This window comes from Ceratotherium simum, chromosome 24 (genome assembly GCF_057802395.1).
Source record: "Ceratotherium simum simum isolate JZ-2026a chromosome 24, ASM5780239v1, whole genome shotgun sequence".
NCBI classification, from domain to species: domain Eukaryota; kingdom Metazoa; phylum Chordata; class Mammalia; order Perissodactyla; family Rhinocerotidae; genus Ceratotherium; species Ceratotherium simum.
Genome location: NC_141923.1, coordinates 13,190,457 through 13,210,570, shown reverse-complemented (window position 1 = coordinate 13,210,570; position 20,114 = coordinate 13,190,457). Strand labels below are relative to the sequence as shown.

The 20,114-nt window shown below is 55.8% G+C and overlaps 1 protein-coding gene across 2 annotated transcripts in view; it reads left to right on the top strand.

Moving 5' to 3' along the window:
- The first annotated feature begins 821 nt into the window (after positions 1–821).
- RIN3 (Ras and Rab interactor 3) overlaps positions 822–20,114 on the top strand; it is a 125,491-nt gene continuing 106,198 nt past the window's right edge. Inside the window, exon 1 of one of the 2 annotated variants that reach the window (XM_087448035.1) lies at positions 822–1,200. In XM_087448035.1, coding sequence (XP_087304161.1) covers positions 1,157–1,200 — 44 coding nt within the window. In that variant the 5' untranslated portion in view covers positions 822–1,156. The remainder of the gene's footprint in view (positions 1,201–20,114) is intronic. The other variant, XM_087448034.1, reaches the window with a different exon arrangement.

Here is a 20,114-nt window from a genome sequence, read left to right as displayed (position 1 = left end):
ACTAGGGACATTTGGCAAAGGCAGGAGACATTTTTGGTTGTTGCAAGGAGAGGGTGATGCCCCTGGTATCTAGTGGGTAGAGGCCAGGGATGCTGTTAACCATCCTACAATGCACAAGACGGCTCCAACAACAAAGCATTATCTGGCCCCAAATGTCGATGCCAAGGCAGAGAAACCCTGCATTAGACTGAGGTGACCCGGGAGGGTCCAGTCCTGCCCAGTCACTGTGAAATGCTCTGAGGGCAGCACCGGCTAAGGAGGCATTTTGGAGTGCCTGGGCACTTAGAAGAGAGGCCTCCCGGTCCCACCGGAGTTGCCGTGGATGTTGTATTTGTGTGAGCTGACTGGCTTTCTCCCTCTGCTCCTTTCTAGGTGTGGTCCCCAGGATAGGTGAATTAGATGCCTAGCTTGGGGGATGAACAGACTGCCTTGTGCGGTAGTGAGCTCATCGTTAGTGGAGGCATCCAAGAGGAGGCAGCATGGCCACCTGTCAGGGACGTGGAGGAGGCGCCCTGCCTCTGGTCCGGGGCTTCCTCTGGGCGATTTTGAGGCTTCTTCAGGCGGGAGGCCAGGCCATGGATCCCAGTCGGGCGAATGCCCAGGGCAGAGCTCTTGGTCTCCCCACCTGCGGTCCGCGGCCGGGGCGGGCAGCAGCGGGAAGCGCCTTCCTTCCCACGCGACTCTTGGCCAAGTTGGAGACGTTCCTCTAAGTTTCCCTCCCGGGTCTCCGGGGGCCGCCCGGGCCGCCGCCCCAGCCCGCGAGGCAGCACCCGCGGTGGGGCGCCCGCACCGGCGCACGGCCGGACACCGCCCGCCGCCAGGCTCGGCCCCGGGGGCGCGGCCGCCGGCTTCCGTGTGCCCCAGGGGGGCTCCGGGCCACGAGCCGCCGCCGCCAGGCTCTTGACGAGAACCCCTTGACCACCAGGGCCAGCCTCTTCCTGAAAGCCCCGCTCGCCCGATACAGGAAGTGGAAGGGAGCGAGCGCTCCGAGCGCAGCGGCGGCGCCGGCGGTTCCCCACTCGGCGCGGGGCTGGCGGCGGCCGCCCGGGCCCTTCCCGAGGGCCAGCGCCAGGGCCATGCCGGCGCCCGGGCCACCGCGGCCCGCGCCGCCCCGCGCCTGAGCCGCTCCGATCCCCGTGCCCGAGCTGCCGGCGGCATGATCCGACAGGCCGGGGCGCCCGCGCGCGGCGACCCCGCGGGGTAAGTCCGGGCCGGGCGCGCCCTCCTCCCTCGGTGCCCCCGGGCCCCTCGGCCCGCGTCGTGGCCGCCCCGCTCCACCTCCCCGCCCCCGAGAGGGCTCGGAGCTCCCGGAGGAGCCCCGGCCGCGGGACCTGGGGGTGTCGGGCTGAGACGGAACCCACCGCTACGCCGCCGGACCCCCGGCTCCGCGCGGGAGGGGGCGGCCCTGGTGACTCTGCAGGACCCAGAGACTTGGCTAGACTTTTAAGCCCAGACGTCGCTCCCTGGAAAACTGGCGGCACGTTCGGAGGCTAGGCGGGCGGGTGCAAGAAGGGCGTCTCTACCTGTCAGAGCCGGGGCTGAGGGACTGTGTGGACACGGCTCCCTCCAGAGGCTCTTGTCCGCCTGAACTTTAGATGCAATCACGCGCGGTCCGGGCCCAGCCAGCCGCCAGCACCCGCCGCTCCGCCTGCGTCCCCGCGCGCGTCCTCGGGCGCTGGCGCCTGGCCGGGCTTGGGGCGGGGGACCGGGATCCCCGTAACTTCAGGCACCCGCGACCCAACGGCTGACCAGACCGCCTAGACCTAAGACCCACCGGGATCCCCTCCCCCGCCCCTCTGGCGGGTCCGGGAACGGTGACCTTCGGACCGGCCTTTGCAAGCCTGGCGCTTGGGGAGGGTCCAGGGCGCAGGGGTTTGCGGGAGCCCCGGGGAGAAGGCACAGCTTGGAGTGCGTGAAGCCTGACCGGTTTGGGAACTGGCTTTCGAGAGGGGTCTCTAGTGTCAAGTATCACGTCCCCCACCCCCATCTCGCAACTTCGGGCTTCTGGACGTTGCTCTGGCTTCGCTCCGCGGAGAAGGTTCCCTCGCCCAGCCCAGCGGGCGTCCCGAGAAGCTTCAGGGAGTTGAGGAGGCTCCAGTTCGGAGGCAGATTCCTGGGAAAGACTCTTAGAACCTTTCTGGATGCCAAAATTGGTGGGCGCCCCCGGGGAGCCATTCCTGGCTTTTTGGTTTAAAAGTCCCGGGCCTACTTCTGCGATGAACACCCAGCTGCTGTCTGGCCTACCCTCCCTCCGTGACCACAGTTCCCAGGGCCCCAGTTCTCTGCTCTGTAAAACAAGATCAAGTTGGGTTGATCTTGTGCTGTCGGGATTGGGGGGCAGCTGGAGGTGACCGGCTCCCACTCTGCTGGGAAGGGTAGCCTGGAGGGGCCCTTCATCTCCTCTAGATCTGAATGCCTCCTTCCTCCCCCCTCTGCCCTGGCCTCCCCAGCCCGGAAATTCTGCCTGGATGCTTTCCCTTGGAAGGGACCTCTGGAAAGACAAATGCCATCCGGTGGAAGGAACTGGAAATTCTGTTGGGGAAGGGGCCTCCCCAGGGGCAAGGATCTACCACGCCCAGTATTGCATTGCGGGGTGGAGCTAGGTGGAATTTGCCAAGGAGTGGTGGGAGTGAGGGGCCAGGGTCCTGACCTCTCCAACTTCCCATTTTTCATCCAGAGATGACCTGGCCTTCCTCACTTCCTCTTGCTGTTCTTTGTTCATTACTGGGCCAGTTATTTAACCGTTCTGTGCCTCAATTTGCTGATCTATAAAATGAAGATAAGTAATAGTAACTACCCCTTACAGTTGTTTTGAGGGTTCAATGAGATAATGCAGAAAAAGAGTTTTGTACATTGGCCTGTAGAGTAAACTTTTAATAGTTATTATTAGTGCTATTATTATTTGTTGAGTGTAACCCCTCTGTTTGCCAGCTGTTTACCTTTGGAGCAGAGACCTGACCTTTGCCTCATCTGTAAATTGGGGGTAAAAATAACACCTACTTCACAGGGTTGTTATGAGGACTGGATGAGTTAACATTTAAGTAGCTGCCCACAGGCAGCTAAGGGTTAATGCACCGGCTCTGGCTTGCGTAGAACAGTGCCTGGCACACCCTAAGCATTGGATGAATATTGGTTTGTTGCTAAAAGCATCCCTTTATTTAAGAGGACCTTTGGGGTTGGAAGGGTTAGTAGTATCTCATTTAACCTTGCACCAGTACAGGAATCCCTTCAACATTCCTGAAACATTCCTTGCATACCTCCAGTGACAGAGAGCTTGCCACCACTGTGGCCGCCCTTCTGACAGGCAGATCCCTAAGAAAGGAATTCCTGAACTTGAGTTGCCATCTGCCTCCCTAACTTCCACCATCTGAGACTGACATCCCCTTGGCAGCCCAATGCTTCTTGACTCTCCAGTACAAGAAGGCAGTTCTCAGGTGTACCCTCTGCACCCCCTCTTCCCTGGGCTGCACAGCCACCTGATTACAGTGCCCAAAGATGAGGAGGAGCCATCGTCTATGACCACTCACTGAGGGCTGGGTCCCGAGTCCTCAGCTGAGCTCATCTTTCCACCCGGCTTCCCGAAGCCCCCTCCTGCTCACTGGCAGGAGATGGATGTCAGACAGCCAGAGGAATGCCTCCCACTCTCACTCCCCAGGATGTGGCCCCTTGGGTGTCGGCCCCCTGGAATAGGAGTGTGAGGATCTTGGCAAGCAAGCTCTGTCTACTTCTTGTTGAACACGCCTGCTGGGGAGAAAGAAAATGCAGACAGGCTGCCCAGGATCCTGGTTGCAGACACTTTTTCTCTCTCTGTTCAGGACTCTGCCATCCATTCAAGGTCTGTTGAATAGACAAATAGTGTCTGCGTTAGGTGGGAGCGGGGACCCAGCCTTAAACCAAGCCCCGGCCCCCTGGCAGCTGACGTTCCCAGGAGAATAGACAGAAAGTCAGGGTAAGTAAGGGCTGTGGGGAACCCGGAGGGATGGTTCTGGAGCAGGTGGTCAGGGAAGGCCACTCCAAGGAGGTGGCATTTAGCGGAGGCCTGAAGGAAGAGGGGAGGGTGAGGCAAGTCCCTGAGGGCATGTGGTTGACCTGTCCAGGAACGGAATGTGAGGCCTGGGAGGCTGGAGGGGAGTGTGGGAGACAGGACAGCAGGAGGCTGGTAGCATGGGGTAAAGGCTTCGGAGAGCGCTCTGAGTGAACCAGGGGACCAGGGTGGGGGTCGGTGGAGTGTTGCACAGGGGGTGACCTTATTTGGATTGGGGCGGCATTGAGGGCAGACTGTAGGAGGACCAGAAGCAGAAACAGGGAGATCTGCAGGGAGGCCCCTGTGATGGCCAGGAGAGAGGGCTGGTGGCCAGGGTGGGGTGGGCAGTGGAGATGTGAGTAGAGCCACAGGCATTGCTGAGGGATTGGAAGTGAGGTGGGGGAGAGAGAGGCTGACTCTGGTGGAGCTGTGACTGCCGAGGGGCCAGATGCCGAACCGTGTGGCAGGAGCACTGAGGGCGTGTGAGCTCAGAGCCCACACTTTCGTGTGTTTGATAAATTGAGGGTTGGCTCAAGATTTTATTTCAAAAAGGATTCCACTCTTGGAAAAAATGTGGCCATAGCAGACCTAATCCAATCCCCTAATTTAACAACAAGGAAACTGAGACCCAGAAATAGGAAATGCCTTACACAAGGCAGGGGAGCTAGAGGTGGAGCGGGGCCAAAACTCAGGTCTCCTGAGCCTTGGGCCTGCAAGGGGCTGGCGGGGCAAGGCCCCGGGGTTTGGGGAGCCCTGGATTTCTGCCTCATGCCAGACGTAATGCAGGGTCTTGCTGACCCCCTGAGAGGAGCTCTCAACCACTCCAGTCTCCAAGTCAAGGGGCTCTCCAGGGCGGGGCCCACCCGGAGCAGGGGCTGTGATGAATTCTCCGTCCCAGCTCCAGGCTCTGCCCGCTGACCGGGGCTTCCTTGCTTTCAGGGGCTAATGCTCCCAGGTGGTCCTGGCTGGCGCTCAGCTGGGAGACCCACCCCCTTCCAGACCTTAAAGGAGACTCTGGCCCACAGGAAGCAAAGGCTTACCTCGTCAGCTCAGGCCCACCCTTCCGGGTCCTGAGAAGCCCCAGGGCCCCCCCCATCCCCCCACCCTCCCACTCCCCCCCACCACCACCCCGAAAGCAGGTGGGAGTGCAGGGGTGTGGGCGTGGGGTCTGCTTGGGATCGGGGGCTCAGCACTTTGGTCCCTGGGGCCCTCCTCCCCTCTCCCCTTCCATTTGAGGCCCTGTTCTAGGCCTGCGTCCCTGTTTAGTGATCTTCACAGAGGCGGCAAGTGTCAAAAGCTTAAAACACTGCGAGGACACCTGCATTTTAATTCAGGCGATCAGGACATAGAAACGGAAACCAAGCAGGAATAGGTGTGATATTTGAAGGGGGGCCCACCCTGCCCCTCACTGCCCTCTCAGGCCTCCCTGGAGCTCCACTGTACAGACAGGAGGTTGAGCTGGCCCGCGGCGCCTCGCATCCACGGGGCGAGCAGAGGGAAGGGAAGAACGGGTGACAGCCAACCTCAAACTCCGTCCTTCCGAGCCCCTCGCAGATTCCAGCTGTCACGGCGAGGTCCTCCCAGGAGTGAGAGTGGTCCCCTCAGTTGGTGTCATCCAGGCAGTGACACATGAGCAGAACCAGGTCGGCAGCAATGTGGGGGGGCGGGGGGGGTAGCCAGAGCAAAGGCCAAGAGGTGGGGAAGTGTAGGGGCTCCGAGGGGGGCGTCTACCCCTCGGTTATCAGATATCGGGGTTTGAGGGACCCCAGAAGGCAAGTTCTGGCCGGGGAGAGATTGAGGGAAAAGGGAGGAGAGTGAAGGGGGCTGCCCACAGGGGTGTCCATCCTCAGGTCTGGTTACTCTAGGCGTTTGGGGCCCCCATGTGCCCAGAAAGAGCCCCAACGTGAGGAAGTGACCCAGAAAAGACCCAGACTTCCTGTGTGCCCCCAGCTGTCTGCCCTCCTTGAGGGAGACACCTGTAGAAGGGAGTGAGGGGCCAGTAGTCATCTTGTTCTTGGCAAGTCAGCTTCGAGAGGGTCAGTGCTGCTCTGATGGCCAACTCCAGAACTTTCGGTTCATACAACTATTCCCCTGAAGCTGCCGTTTATCCTACGCCCCGGGGGTGTCCAAAACATGAGTGTTTTCTTTAAGACTGGAGCTAAAGATGAAAATCACAACTTCAATGACTTTTCTAAACTGTTGATCTCCCCTCCATCCCCCACCTCACAAATGAGCCCTCCTGGTGGTGTGGTCCTTGTAAGAGAGACAGAAGACAGCCGCTCCAGCCACTGTTGGGGTCTCTCAGGCCGAGTGGGGAAAGCACAGCCCCTGAATCATCCTTAGGCACCACAATCTCCTATGGAGAAGACCCCTCAAGGACCCCCCGTCCTCCATGCCCCATTCCAGTCCTGCATGAAGCCAATGCACGGCTTCACTTTTTCTGACCTCCCCGACATACAGAACTGCCCATACCCTCCCGCCTTTACCCACGAAGATCCTTCTGGCTGGGATGCTGCCACCTCCTCCAGGAAGCCTTCCATCCACACCAGCTCACAGAGATTTCTCCTGTTTGAATACTCAAAAAACTTTGTGCATGAACGACTTACTTGCCAGCAATTTTAGAGAAGCCGAAACCCATTTAATATCGTGTCTTCCTACTTAGATTATAAACTTCTGAATAAAAGGGATCTTTTCATGCATATCTTTCTGTCGTGCACACAGTTGGCATTCAGTAAATGCTAAGGATGATGATATACTGAATGGGATTCTAAAAATCGCCCTGCAGCCTTCTGTGTCCTGAAGCACCTGAACTTCTGGAACTAATTGCAGGGTGGCCCAGACCTCATGGTGGGGCCTGGTGAAGGGGCCCAGGACTGGGAGGTGAGGACCCCAACTCCCCTTCTGCAGCAGGTGGTGACCCCCTGAGGCCGCCACACCCCTCCCGCAGTTGGGAACGTGGAGGGTGGCTGGCCACTCAGGGAATTGAGTAGGGACCCTGGGTAGCCCCCCTCCCTTCATTTGATCTTCCCTAGCTGTGTGCCCCTCACTTCGCTGGGGGAGAGGCTGGGAGAAGGGGACGCCAGCTCTGGATCACAAACAGACGCTGCATCCTCAGCCAGAAGAACGGAGTTAGCTGGGTGTAGAGGTTCTGGGGAAATCCCAAATGCAGGTCTGCGGTCCACTGAGAAACTAGGAAAATAAGAGTGTTGTGTTGTGTGTGTGTGTATATGATGCACGTATCAGCCAAGGTTGCCAAACCATCTTTTCTTGGGCAGAACTGTCTTTTATTCTGAGATTAGGTCTTTTTGCCATATTAAGCCTGTTTTCTTTTATGAAATGATTTGGTAAATTGATGGTGGTTGTTAGTTTTTAATGTGTTTTTGGCAAAATAAAAGGCTGCTGAAGGAAAGTCTGAGAAACGCTGCTCTGTTTGCTTTGGTGGGATTTATCCGTTTGTGCCCCCCTTACCTCACTCCTGTCCCTGCCACACTCGGCAATCAGAGTCAGCCTAATTGTCTCGTTGTTGGCTGACTGGAAGGTGCTCGGGGTCTTGCATGCTGTAGGACATCAGTAGGGCGGGAGGCTCTCTCTAGGGTCCCGTGCCTTCTGAGGATTTGGGCCCGTGCTCTAGGAAGCAAGCCCCTTTCTCTCCCTGGGCCTCAGTTTCCCCACCTGAGAAATGAACTCGGTGATCTCTAAGGTCCCTGCTTGCTCTGACATTCACGTTCCCCCAGGTTGTGGCCATCAGGCCACAGAAGCTGGTGTCCTAGAGCAACACCGGGGCTCAGGGCATCCAGATGAGGCAGCCCTTGTTCCTTCTGATGGCTGGCAGGGCAGCCTGTGGAACAGTCTAGAACATACATGTACACTTTAATAAGAAACAAAGACCCAGGAAGGAGACTTCTGGGTTATCACCCTGACTGAGCGCCTGGAAGGAAATGTTTTTTCAGTGCTGTGGCTTTATTTTTGAAAATCTAGTTTAGAGAAAAGTGCACCGGTTTGGGGAGTCCACTTTGGGGAAAGGACCCTGGCTTCCTGGTGGAGCTTGCTGAGTGGCCGGCCAGTTGGGAAGGTTGCGTTGGAGTGGCCTCTCTGAGGGTGACGATCCGTCAGGTGGTGCCTGCTCTGGCCATTTGGGGTGGGAGCTGTGGAGATGCTGGGAGATCGCAGGCGGGCTCGTGTCGCGGGGGTCCTGGCTGGGCAGGCTGCCCCGTCAGGGTTTGAGAGGGACCAGGTCTAAGGGAAGGGTGGGGTCAGGCAGGCGCCGGAGCCGAGGGCAGGAACTCCCTGCCAGGCACGCCCAGTGCTGCCCTGAGATAGCCCATCCCTGTGCAGGTGGGGGCGGCCGATGACGCTGTGTGCCTCCCCCATCTCACACGCACACACACACACACACGCATGCATGCACGCACATGCACACACGCGCATGCACACACACACAGTGTTACAGTCCCTTCCCCCCTGCCAGCGTGGCCTTGAGGGAGAAGAAAGCTGGTGGGTGGGTACAGAGGAGCCCCTCCCTCAGCCTGGGTGTCCCCAGGGTGGCAGGGAGGGCCATACTGACTCCATACCTCTGTGACTGTCTGCCCCGGGCCTTTGATAGATGAATCTAGAAGTCACCATCATGGCCGCTGCCCCTGGCTCTTTCCACCTGCTAGTCAGGTCCTCATGCGGCCTCAGGCACTGCTCCCCTCCACAGGGGTGGGGCTTGGAGGAGGCCGCCCTGGTGGCGGAAACAGCTCTCGCGTCAGGAGCTTCGAAAGGGGCAGCAGAGCCCTCTGCCCCCATCCTGCCAATAATTCTGGGGGTGCCCCTACCCCAATCTGTACATATTTGAAAGAACGAACAGGCCTGCTACAAATTGTCAGTTCCCTTTTAGAAGACACGGCCGGGGGAGCGGTTGTGGTCAAGGCCTGTTGCCACCACCACCGTATGTGCAGCAGCAGCGCACGCTCAGGCCACATCCTATGGGGTAACAGCGCAGGCAAGGGCAAGGCCCCCCTTTGTCCTGGTCCTGGAACCAGGCAGAGTGAGAGTTCCTCCAGGACCTGGCTCCACCCACAAGCTGGAGCCCAGGGGAGGTAAGGAGTCCAGGAGAGGGAGGCCAGGGTGGGGACCTCTGAGCCTGTCAGTGAGGGCTGCCCTAGAAGAGCTCTCCTATGGAACATGTCCCCCCGTGAAGGTGGCCCCCATTTCATCACTGACTCTGGGATCTTACCAAAGCCAGGAAGGTTTTATTCCCTAGTTACGAGACGGGACTTCAAATGCCAGCTACCACCCCAGCTCCTTGACTGACACTCAGTACAAGGTCTCAGGGCTGATGAGAGAGCCTGTTTTCTGAAGACAGAAAGAGGAGACGGGGGATGGCGAGGGAAAGCACAGAAGAAGGAGAGGGGCCCACAATGGTGGCGGAGAAGGCTTCCCCTCCCGCATGGCTTTCCCAGGGCTCCGTTGTTCCCTGGGTCAGTGAGTGTGCTTCCTCACCCACCTCCAGGGACCAAAGAAATAAAGGGCTTTGCATCTGAAATTCACAGTCTGATGATCTCTGGCTAAAGGAGCAAGCTGTCAAGAAGGAATTCACCGGAGACCTCTTTCCCCAACCTTCATGTCCCCAGCTTCCTTAATCTCAGTCAGTGTCAGAGACTGACACTGTAAATCTCTCTAGGGATATTGCAATTCACAGCCAAGACTTAGCCCTCTACCAGTGTCACCTGATGACAGCATTTCTTGTGCTTGTTTCTTTCTGATCTTGACATTTTTGACAAAGCATCCATCTAAAATATATTCAAGGATTCTTTTCTCAACAAATGTCATCCTCATCGATCGATCGATCGATCCATCCATCCATCCATCCATCCATCCTTCCTTCCTTCCATCCATCCTTCCATCCATCCATCCATCCATTTACCAGACATTTGTTGAACATCTAGCAGTTTCCAGTTTATCTACTAGGGAAAATAAGAGAAATATGCACATAAGTAAAGTACAAGGCTCTATATAAAAAGGTGCCAAGGCTCTATTACATTTGGCTGTGGTGAGCAGGAAGGACTCCCTGGCAGACGTGGCATCTGGATTGAGTCTTGAAGGATGAGTAGGATTTTAACAGCTGAAATCGGGCATATGCAGAGAAGGATATCCCAGATAGGAAAAAAGCTGTGCGTGGGATCCCCGAAGAGCCTGGTTTGGGGACAGGGAGGAAGGGTTCTGTGTGCGATGGGCCGGGAAGGGGAGTTGGGGCCCACTTGGCTATGGGTGCAACAGTTGGATTTCACCATGATGGTGAAGACCACGGGTCTGCTCTGCCACTTGGTAGCTGGGCAACCCTGGGCAAGCCACTGCCAGGACACCGTCCTCTTCCTCCTCTGCCAAGTGGAGCGAGGATCCCTGCCTCGCAGGGTTGTTGTCATGGTTACGGGAGAGGATGTTCTGAGCTACTTGGGCCGTGAGACCAGTTGGGGGCTGTTATCTGTATGTATATGGGATGTGTGTATGTGTGTGTGTGTGTGAGTCAGTGTGTACTGTTGATTTTCCAAAAAAAAAAGTTATTATATACCTAAAAATGTTCACATACAGATACACAAAAGCAGTGAAATTTAAAGCATCAAGCACTTTCATCTCTTGGAGGCTGCACCCAGTCCAAGTGCATATTTACTAAATTTCGATCTTCGTGTGTGCAGTTTTGATCTGTGTGTATATGTTAATCTCTGTTCCTCTTTTTTCCTCAAGTGTTATTTCATATACGCATTTCTACACGCCGTGCTGTGGATGTATGTTACCCCCTACCGTCTTTGGTCGCCTCATCATATTATGATCGTTTTAATGGTTGGAGTTGGCGTAGACATGTGTCAACTTCTTTCCAAGTCTCCTTTGTTTTAAATGAAGCTTCTGAAAACTTCTGTGGGTCTAGGATTTAGGGACCATTTCCTTGAAATCTTTCACCATCCTGGAGTATTTGAGTTCAAGGGTGAGGCAGAGCCTGTTGATTGGCCCCTGAATTTTATTTGGGTATAAATTTTAGCTGAACACTTCCGAATTTCCTTGCAGCTAGCTGTGGCCTTATGATTAAGTTCAAAACGGTGAAGTATAAGTAGGGAATGCAGTTTGCTTGGAGATGTCCTTAAAGAGAAGGGGCATGCCTTTCTTTCCTTTCCTCTTTCCTGTTGGCTGGAATGCAGACGTGATGGCTAGAGTTGAAGTGGCCATCTTGGACTCTGAGGTGAACTTGAGAATGGAAGCTATGCAAGGTGGGGTTACAATATAGTAAGGGTCTCAGATATGTTGGAGCATCATCCCAGCCCTAGACTACTTACCCAGACTTTTATATGAGAGAGGAATACATATCTACCTTATTTAAATCACTGTTATCTTAGATTTTCTGTCACAGACAAACTTAATCCTACCTAACACAAAAAGTTTTATCTCTTGTGACATAGCACCAGATTATATGCCAGAAATACTAAAGCTGCTTTGCAGGGCTACCTGCAAGTCTTGATTTCCTAGCAGAGGTGAGAGGAGGAAGGGGAGGAGAGAGGAAAGATAGTTTTGTGTTGACCAAGGCTCTTATTTCAAGCACTAGATTGTGAACATTTTTTTCATATTGGGTGTTTGTGAGTTTTAGATTTCACCAGAAGCTTCAGATGAATTATTCTGGCTTGAGTTCTGCCTCCCGAATTCTGTGCTTGGACAGGGTTAGATATCGCTGAGAAAGGCAGCCCTGTCTCTGCCCTCAGCCTCAGTCTCCTCATCTGTCCTTTGGGTGGAGAGCTCTCCTAGGTCAGCCCTCCCTGTGCTGACGTTCTGCAGCCCTGAGACTGGGTCCACCACCACCCGGGCACTGGAGAGGCCAGGGCCCTAGCTGAACAGTGTCTGTGTCCTTGTTGGCTGCCACCGTTCACTCATTCATCTCTTTACTGAGCCCTTGCTGGGGGCCAGGCTGGGTCTGTGCTGACTGCTGGCCACGGGGGGTCTGGAGCGGTCACCTCCCCTCTCTGCCTGACCTTGGGGAAGGTTCGTCCTGAAATGGCTGGGGCTTGGCTTCGCCTTTCCAGGGACAGCACAGGCTCCTTTGAAGGCTGTAAGAGCCTGCTCTGAGCTGCCCTCTGCAGCCCAGGATCGCCCCTGGGCATGGGGGCCCCTCAGGGCTACGTCTGAGAAGCCCCTGCGTGGCCTGGGATTGAGCGGGGTGGGCTATTGTGGAAGGCCGGGCAGGTGCCCCTTGTAGTGCTTTGAAAGACAGTCAGGGGTCTTCTTTCACAGGCCAAGGCAGCCGCATCTCTGGCCCCAGCGTCGTCAGGCGTCAGAGCTCAGTGTCGCTCTGGAGACCCCTAATCCAGCGCCTGCTTCCAGATGAGTCTGTGACTCAGAGAGGGGAAGTGGTGGCCCTGAGGTCTCACAGCTGGACCCAGGCTCTTTCCAAGGCTCTGTGCAGGCGCCTGGGCCATTCCTTTGCATGAAGCCCTGGAGACGGGGGCGGGGAGAGCCACATCAGCCTTCAGTGGCTCCAGCCTCTGGAAAGTGCCAGCTCTTTCCAGCCTCTGGGACTAAGCACACATGCCCCACCTCCACCTCCTACAAAAAGTCTTCCAGGCTGTCAAGACCCCAGGGCTGTTGTATATAGTTGTGCAGGTTGTTCACTGCACAAAGGCACCTGACCGAGAGAGAAACAAGTGGGGGCTGAAACTGCATTCTCTTGCCAAGCCAGGTGCGATGTCAGGTGTGTGGGGTGGGTAAGGGGGTAGCCTGCATCCACCGGAAGCAAGGAACACCTTTTTGTAATTTACCAAAAGGCACAGAGGATATCAGGGACCCTGGCCAGCAGAAGACCCATCAGGCCCTCAAAGCCTTGCTCCTGATGCTTGTGGCACCTTCTCTGTCTGTGGCCCTGCTAGGCTGTAAGCCCCCGGGCGCAGAGAGCACGACCCCTCCTGGTGGGGTGTCATCGTCAGATCAGCACTGTGCTGGGCACAGAGTGCTCGACTCAGAGAACACTCGTGCTGGGCAAGAACTATAAGGGATGGGAGAGTGTCTAGCACAGGGCTGGAAACTGTTTGTCTAATGAATATAAGGCAAGTGAATGCCAAGGAGAGAGGTGAGGAGGGGTTGACCAGGATAGAAGGCCTGTAGTAGAAGGGAAGGGGCCCGCTGGGGAGCCTGCAGCTTGTGGAGGGGGCTGTGGGCTGTGAACGCCTGAGCGGTAGAGTGAGGGGGGACTGGATGAGCCGGCGAGGTCAGCTCTGGGTAGGAGGCCCTAAGAGCGGAGACTGTGGCTGGAGAAACCAGACACACCTGGCCTGGCCCCGGCTCTACCTCTACCGGACCAGGGCCCAGCTGGGCACAGTGTAGGAGGGCTGCCAATGCCCCCAGACCCCTCCCCAGCCCTTTGACTCCATCCAGCACGGGGTCCTGGAGCCCCTTTCCCGCCTGCACGGTGCTGGTCCAGCGATGACCCAATGACTCATCCTTGTCCCAAGGACCCTCGGTCCTGTGGGGATGTGCAGTGCTGTGCCTGCAGGATGCAGGATGGTCAGAGGCTAGGGTCCCCGGCCGGCTGAGGGGGCACCTGGGAGAGCTTTCCTGGGGAGGCGAGAGCCAAGCTAAGCGATGGCTGGTCTCCCCAGTAAACGTGGCTGTGGGCTGCGCTGGCACGGCTGAGGGGCGGGTGCTGCAGGCGCAGCGTCCTGGCTTTTGCTCTCCGCGTGGACAGAGGGCGGGATGTGCAGGAGAGGGGCCCAGACAGCAGGCTCCTGGGTGTATCCTGAAGGCCGTGGGGAGCGGAACAGATTTGTTCCCCCACTTTTAAAACTCAGCTATGTATTGATTTCCTGGCGCCACTGTAACAAAGCACAAACTAGGAGGCTTAAGACAACAGAAATTTATTCTCTCACAGTTCTGGAGGCCAGAAGTCCAAAATCAAGGTGGCAGCAGGGCCGCGCTCGCTCTGAGACTCTGGGGAGAATCTTTCTTGCCTCTTCCTGGCTTCTGGCGGCCCTGGGCGATCCTTGGAGACCCTTGGCTTGTACTGCGTCACTCCAATCTCTGCCTCCGTTGTCACACGGCCGTCTTCTCCTGTGTGTCTTTTTGTTTCTCCTCTTCTTGGAAGGACACCAGTCATGTTGGATCAGGGCCCACCCTAATGACCTCATCTGAACTCATTATGTCTGCAACGACCCTATTTCCAAATAAGGTCACATTCTGAGGGACTAGTGGTTAGGACTTCAACGTATCTTTTGGGGGGCCGCAATTCAACCCATAACAAGCTAAAATGACATAGAGTAAAATTCACCCTTTTTAGTGTACGTTTCTACACATTTTGGCAAATGTAGACAGTCCTGTAACCACCACCACAATTAAGATAGAGAACAGTTCCGTCGCCCTCCAGAATTCCCCTGTCTCTTTTGTAGTCAGCCCCTCCCCCGCCCCCAACCCTGGCCCATCACTCATTTCTTCTCTGTCCCTACGCTTTGCATTTTCGAGAATGTCACACAAAGGCTGCCTTACGTCTGGCTCCTTTCACGCTGCAGATCCGTCCTGCCGTGCATCTCGGTGGTCTGTTCCTTTTAGTGGCTGAGAGTGTTTCATTGTATGATGTATCGTTGTTTGTTTATCCGTGAACCCACTGCGGACCTTTTGGGTTCTTTCCAGTTTTTGGAGATTACAAATAAAGCCACTGGAAACATTTGCCTCTCGGGTATAGGTTTTGTGTAGGGAACCACATGGGCTGGCTTGCACTGCTGTGTGTGGAAGGGTGTGGGGTGGGGGTAGCAGCAGGTGGGGAGATCGGCAGGAGGCTACTGCAGGAGTCCGGGCGAGCAGTGAGGTGGCCTGGACCACGGTCTCGGCAGTGGGATGGGGAGAGGTGGGCCCACTGGAGTGGACCTAGGAGGCTGAGGGGACAGGACCAGGGGGTAGATTGATGTGTACCATGGCAGCAAGGAGGCCGCCCTCCGCCTCCCCAGGGGAGGATGGCTGTTATGCTCAGTGTGGCTGGCTGGACATGTGGACACTGAGAGGTGGAACAGTATAGCATGATGGTTAGGGGTGTGGGCACTGGAGCAAACTGTCAGGGTTCACATTCTACTCCCTGCCTCGGTTTCTTCACCTGTAAAATGGGGGTACAAATTGTTCCGAATTCACAGAGCTGTTGTATTACGTGAGTTAATACACGTAAGGAGCTTGAACAGAGGCTGACACATAGTAGGTGTTCAAGAAATATGAACCATGGTCCGTGGGCTTCTGAAAGGTCCCAACCCCACACCCTGTTGTCCACGCCACTCGCCCCTTTGGCAGTGAGCCAGTTAGTGGTGTCTCTTGTGGCCTGTGGGGCTGTGGACAGCATCCTTATCTGGGCCTCGTCGGAGGACTGCCCTGACTTGCTGTGAGACCTTGAGCTGGCTCCTTGCCCTCTCTGATCATCACTTCTTCCATTCACGCAGCATGGAGGTACAGAGCCCCACTGTGTGCTGGGCTCTGTGTGAAGCAGGGTATGGCATGGCAGCCCCCACACTGTAGGCTCTTCATAAAGACTTACGACTGCATGACCTTCTTATGACACGGTGGGGGGAGGCGCAAGTGAGTGGCTCTCGGGACATCCCCAAGCTTTGGGGCTGGCAGAGGCTCCCCTGCAGCTGCCACAAATAGTATCCTCCTTTTTCCTCCCAACTATATCCTCTGCCTCTGAGCAGAGGTGATGGTCCAGCAGCCTCAGCAGTTGCACGGATGGTCAGTGGTGAGCTGATGCCCAGCCTGGGCTCCTCGGGGGGAGGTGTGGCAGGTCTGAGCTCAGATGGCACAGCAGCTCCCAGGGTCTGATGGAGAGCCCCACTGTAAGACCAGGGTTGACGTCCCTGGTGGGCCACAATTGGTGCCAGCCCAACAAAGGGACACTTACAGTCGACGTTCATTTTTCACAGATTCCATGTTCGAAGATTCGCTGCTTGCTAAAATCTATTTGTAACCCCAAATCGATATTTGTGCTGCTTTCAAAGCCATTTGCAGACATGAGCAGAGTGATGAAAGCTTTTGGATCTTCGACGTGCACGTCCACCTGGGGCAGCACGAGGCGACACCCTGCCTTCTTGTCTCAGCTGTCGTACTCCAGACAAGTGTCCTCGTCACGGTCTATTTGGTGCCACAGTTTTGGTCTTTTTATGCTTTTTCTTGATGATTTTGCAGTTTAAAATGTCCCCCAAGCAGGCTGGCCCGGTGGCGTAGTGGTTAAGTTCACGCGCTCCACTTTGGAGGTCCGGGGTTTGCAGGTTCAGATCCGGGCGTGGACCTACGCACCACTTATCATGCCATGCTGTGGCAGGCGTCCCATATATAAAATAGAGGAAAATGGGTGCGGACGTTAGCCCAGGGCCAATCTTCCTCAGCAAAAAGAGGAAGATTGGCAACGGATGTTAGCTCAGGGCCAGTCTTCCTCACCAAAAAAAAAAATGTCCCCCGACCACAGTGCTGAGGGGCTGTCTAGTGTTCCTAAGTGCAGGAAGGCTGGGATGTGCCTTATGGAGAAAATGTGTGTGTTAGATCAGCTTCGTTCAGGCATGAGTTAAGTGCTGTTGGCCGTGAGTTCAATATTAATGAATCAAGAGTAACAGTAAGGTGATGTATTGATCAGCTGGCAAAGGGGACCCGAGGCTCACAGGAGCCGACCCCCATGTCTCCCCCAGAAGCAACGGTTCAGTGTTTGCTGGCTCAGCGTTCACGGCGACTTTATAGACTGTGACAACTGCACATAATGAGAACAGACTGCCTCCACATTGTTCAGATAAATTGGCCCCAGAGCTCTCCTTGCACTGTCCGCACTTCCCCTATCAGCAGTTTATGCCTCTGGGTTAAGAAGTGCCCATCTTGTATATGGTTTTTCTTTAAAATGCACCATCCTTGGGATGCGCGCCATCCCTCCGGGCTCCGGGCTCTGTCCCCTCCAGTGAAATTCAAGGCTTGAAAGGACAATTTCCAAGAAGGAGAGTGGTCACTGCTCATATTTCATGTTCTGTGATTCTAACAGAAGAGTCTGTGTAGGGAGCAGGGTATTCATCAAGGCGAGTAAAAAGCAGGGATTCTTGGCACTCAGACATTTGACACTAATAATTACAGCAATTGTGTCCTGAAGGTTTACTTCAGGCCCCTTTGCTAAGAGCTTTTTCCTACTTAATTGTCACAGCCCTGGGAGGCTGGAGTACAGTGCCCAGTTTACAGGTGAGGAAACTGAGGCACAGCAAGTGACTCGCAGCTGTCAGCGATCAGTGGCAGAGCCAGGACCTGAATGCAGGTTTGTCCAGGTCCAGAGCCTCTGTCCTCAGCCCCCGAACTCGCTGCATCCCTGTGTTGCATCCCAAGGTTCGGGGGCCCTGCTGCCTCCCCTGCATCCAGATATGCCTGCATCCCGGGAACATGCTGCTGGAAACTCCCCAGCCTCCTGAGCCCCGCTGAAGGGTGGCCTCCTTAGGGGGGACCCCTCCCCAAGTTGGCCCTGTATGGATGGACCAGGTGAAGAACCTGAGAGGGGCAGAAGAGTGCGCCCGGCCCCACCCGGCAGTCTCTCCCTTGTCATCCGCTGGCCAAGTCCCACCCTGTAACCTTGTCCCTGGGAGACATTTTAACCTGGGCAGGATGGAGTGGGCCTCTCGTGCCTCAGGATGCTCCTTACAGCTCCTTACTCTCTCCCCACCCCTGTGGCCTCCAAAGTGAGTGAGCCAGTGTCCTCGGCATCCTCAGCCCCCTGCTCTTGAAAGCTCAGCCACAGTGACTTCCCTTACGCTGAGGCACGAGGGAGTGTTGCACCATGAAGTCTGACAGGGCGGGGGGCACAGATGGTGACCGGGAACAAAGCCTAACAGGGATGCAGCCCCAAGGGTGGGACTTCAGGCAGGGGGTGGGGCGCCCGCTGTGTTGGGAGGTGGGTCTGGCCCCCCGAGTTGGCAGCTGCCGAGGCCTCAGGCCCAGTCAGCCCGGGCTGTGCACATGACGCTCTTATCCCCCACTAGAGGAAATGTGGTCACAACAACTGCTAGGTGGGTTGCAGGGTGACTCAGTGTCACCAGGGGTGGAGCGAATGTGACGCTGCAGTAGTTTCCTGCAAGGGCAGGTCTGAGCCTGGTGTCAGCGCCTGCATCCCCGCCGCGCTGCCCATGCCGGTGGGAGGGCTGCTGTCGGGAATTAACCTTGCATTCGCCCCGAGCCCTGGGCCGGCTCTGCGCCTGGCCCCACCTCCCGTTTAGAAATGGGTGTTCACAGCCTCTGGTCATGTTTCAGCCTCCCAGCAACCCCCTGAGGTAGGGAGGCTGAGTATCCTTTCACTACTTTACTGCTGAGAGACCGGAGGCCCAGAGAGGCAGGGAGGCTTGCCCAAGGACACACAGCAGAGGCTGGAATAGACCCAGCTCCCTTTCTAGGGCAGGGTACTTTCTGCACCGCTCGGAGCTGTCCAGGATGAACAATGGCCACCGTGACCATTTATTGAGCTATTGTTAAGCTCCAGAGAAGAGAGAAGAGAGAAATCCCAGCAGAGATCCAGCAGGGGGGCCTGAGTGAGGGCAAGGAGACCCCTTGACTCCCCTTTTGGGAGGAGTCCTGTCCACCCTGGGGCTGCTGCTCCCCACTCTTGCCCGCCTTGCCCTCCTCTGCCCGTGTCAGGTGGAGGACGGGAGGACTCTGGTCTCCTTCCCTTTTCCCTGCCTCAGCCCCAGAAGATGGGGAACCGCTGAGTCAGCAGCAGGCAGGGCCAGAGGCTGGGGTCACAGTGGGCCGCGTGGGCCGCCACGTGTCGTGGGTGCTCCTGGAGGGAGAGGGGCCTGCAGGGACAAAGGTCGTGCCTCCCCGGAGCCGTCTGAGTCCCAAGTCTTCTTGCTCCTGTTTTCCCAGCCTGGTCCCTCCCTGGCGGGGAGAAGGCAGCAGAAGGAAAGTGGGCAAGGACTCCGGGAGCTCTGTAGGGACAAGCCCCAGGAGGGCGGGGCTGGGGTTCCTGTGCAAAAGCCAGACCTGAGAAGGAGCCTTGACCTGCAACCAGCTGTGGGGCAGCTCCAGAGAGAGGGGCCCCTAAACACTGGACAAACGACCAGGAGCAGAATTTCCTTCCGGAAAGAACTTTCCAAAGAGGGCAATGATTGATGGTAATAACACTCGACATGCATGTAGTTTTCCTTTTTATCTTATTTCATTTTTCTTTCTTTGTCATGAAAAACAAATCTCACATGGAGTACATGAATTCACACACACTGAAAAGATTTAAATAATAGACAAGTCTAGACCTGCGTTATCCAGTATGGTAGACACTAGCTACAAGTAGCTGTTTTACAAATTAAATTAATTAAAATGCAGTTACAGTGGCACCAGCCATATCACAAGGGCTCCATAGTCACGTGTGGCTAACGGTGACCACACTGGATGGTGCAGATATAGGATATGTCCAACATCCCACACAGTTCTTTAGAACGGCACTGGCTAGACCATAAACTGGGAAAATCCAGCCAGCTGAAAAATAATTTTTGGAATCAATTTGGTTTTTCTGGACCTGTTTTATATCTTTACATGTGTCTGGGTCTCCACCTTTCCTCTTACACAATCCCATCCGATCTGCCCAGCTACTTGGCCCTATGGGTATGAGAATGGTATTTCCCATTTTTTTCCAGTTGAGGAGACTGAGGCTCAAAGAAGGTAAAAGGTCGCAGGTAAAGGGAGGGTTGGAATAGCTTTGTTCCCCAGGGACAGAGACCCTTTCCCTTGGTTTGTCGGGATGGCTGAGGTGCAGCCAGCAGGGGCTACGGTGGTCTTTTCACATCCCTGCGCATTCCACTATATTGTACGTGCGGCAGAGACCCACACGAGCAAAGCGATCTTCCGGGAAGACTCGCTCCTAAGCATCTAGTCTTCTGTTTTTATTGTTTCCCGTGAAATTTCCACCTACTATTTTCTGATTTTCATAATAATACACACTCGGTGTAAAACTTTGGAATGTACAGAAAAGTGTTGAGAGGGCGAAAGCCATCACTTAATGTCGGGATTAACAACCACTGTTGGAGCATTGACACTCCACCGGCAGAGCGGGAAGGTTCTGGCTCCTCCGCGTCCTCCCCGACCTTCGGTGGTC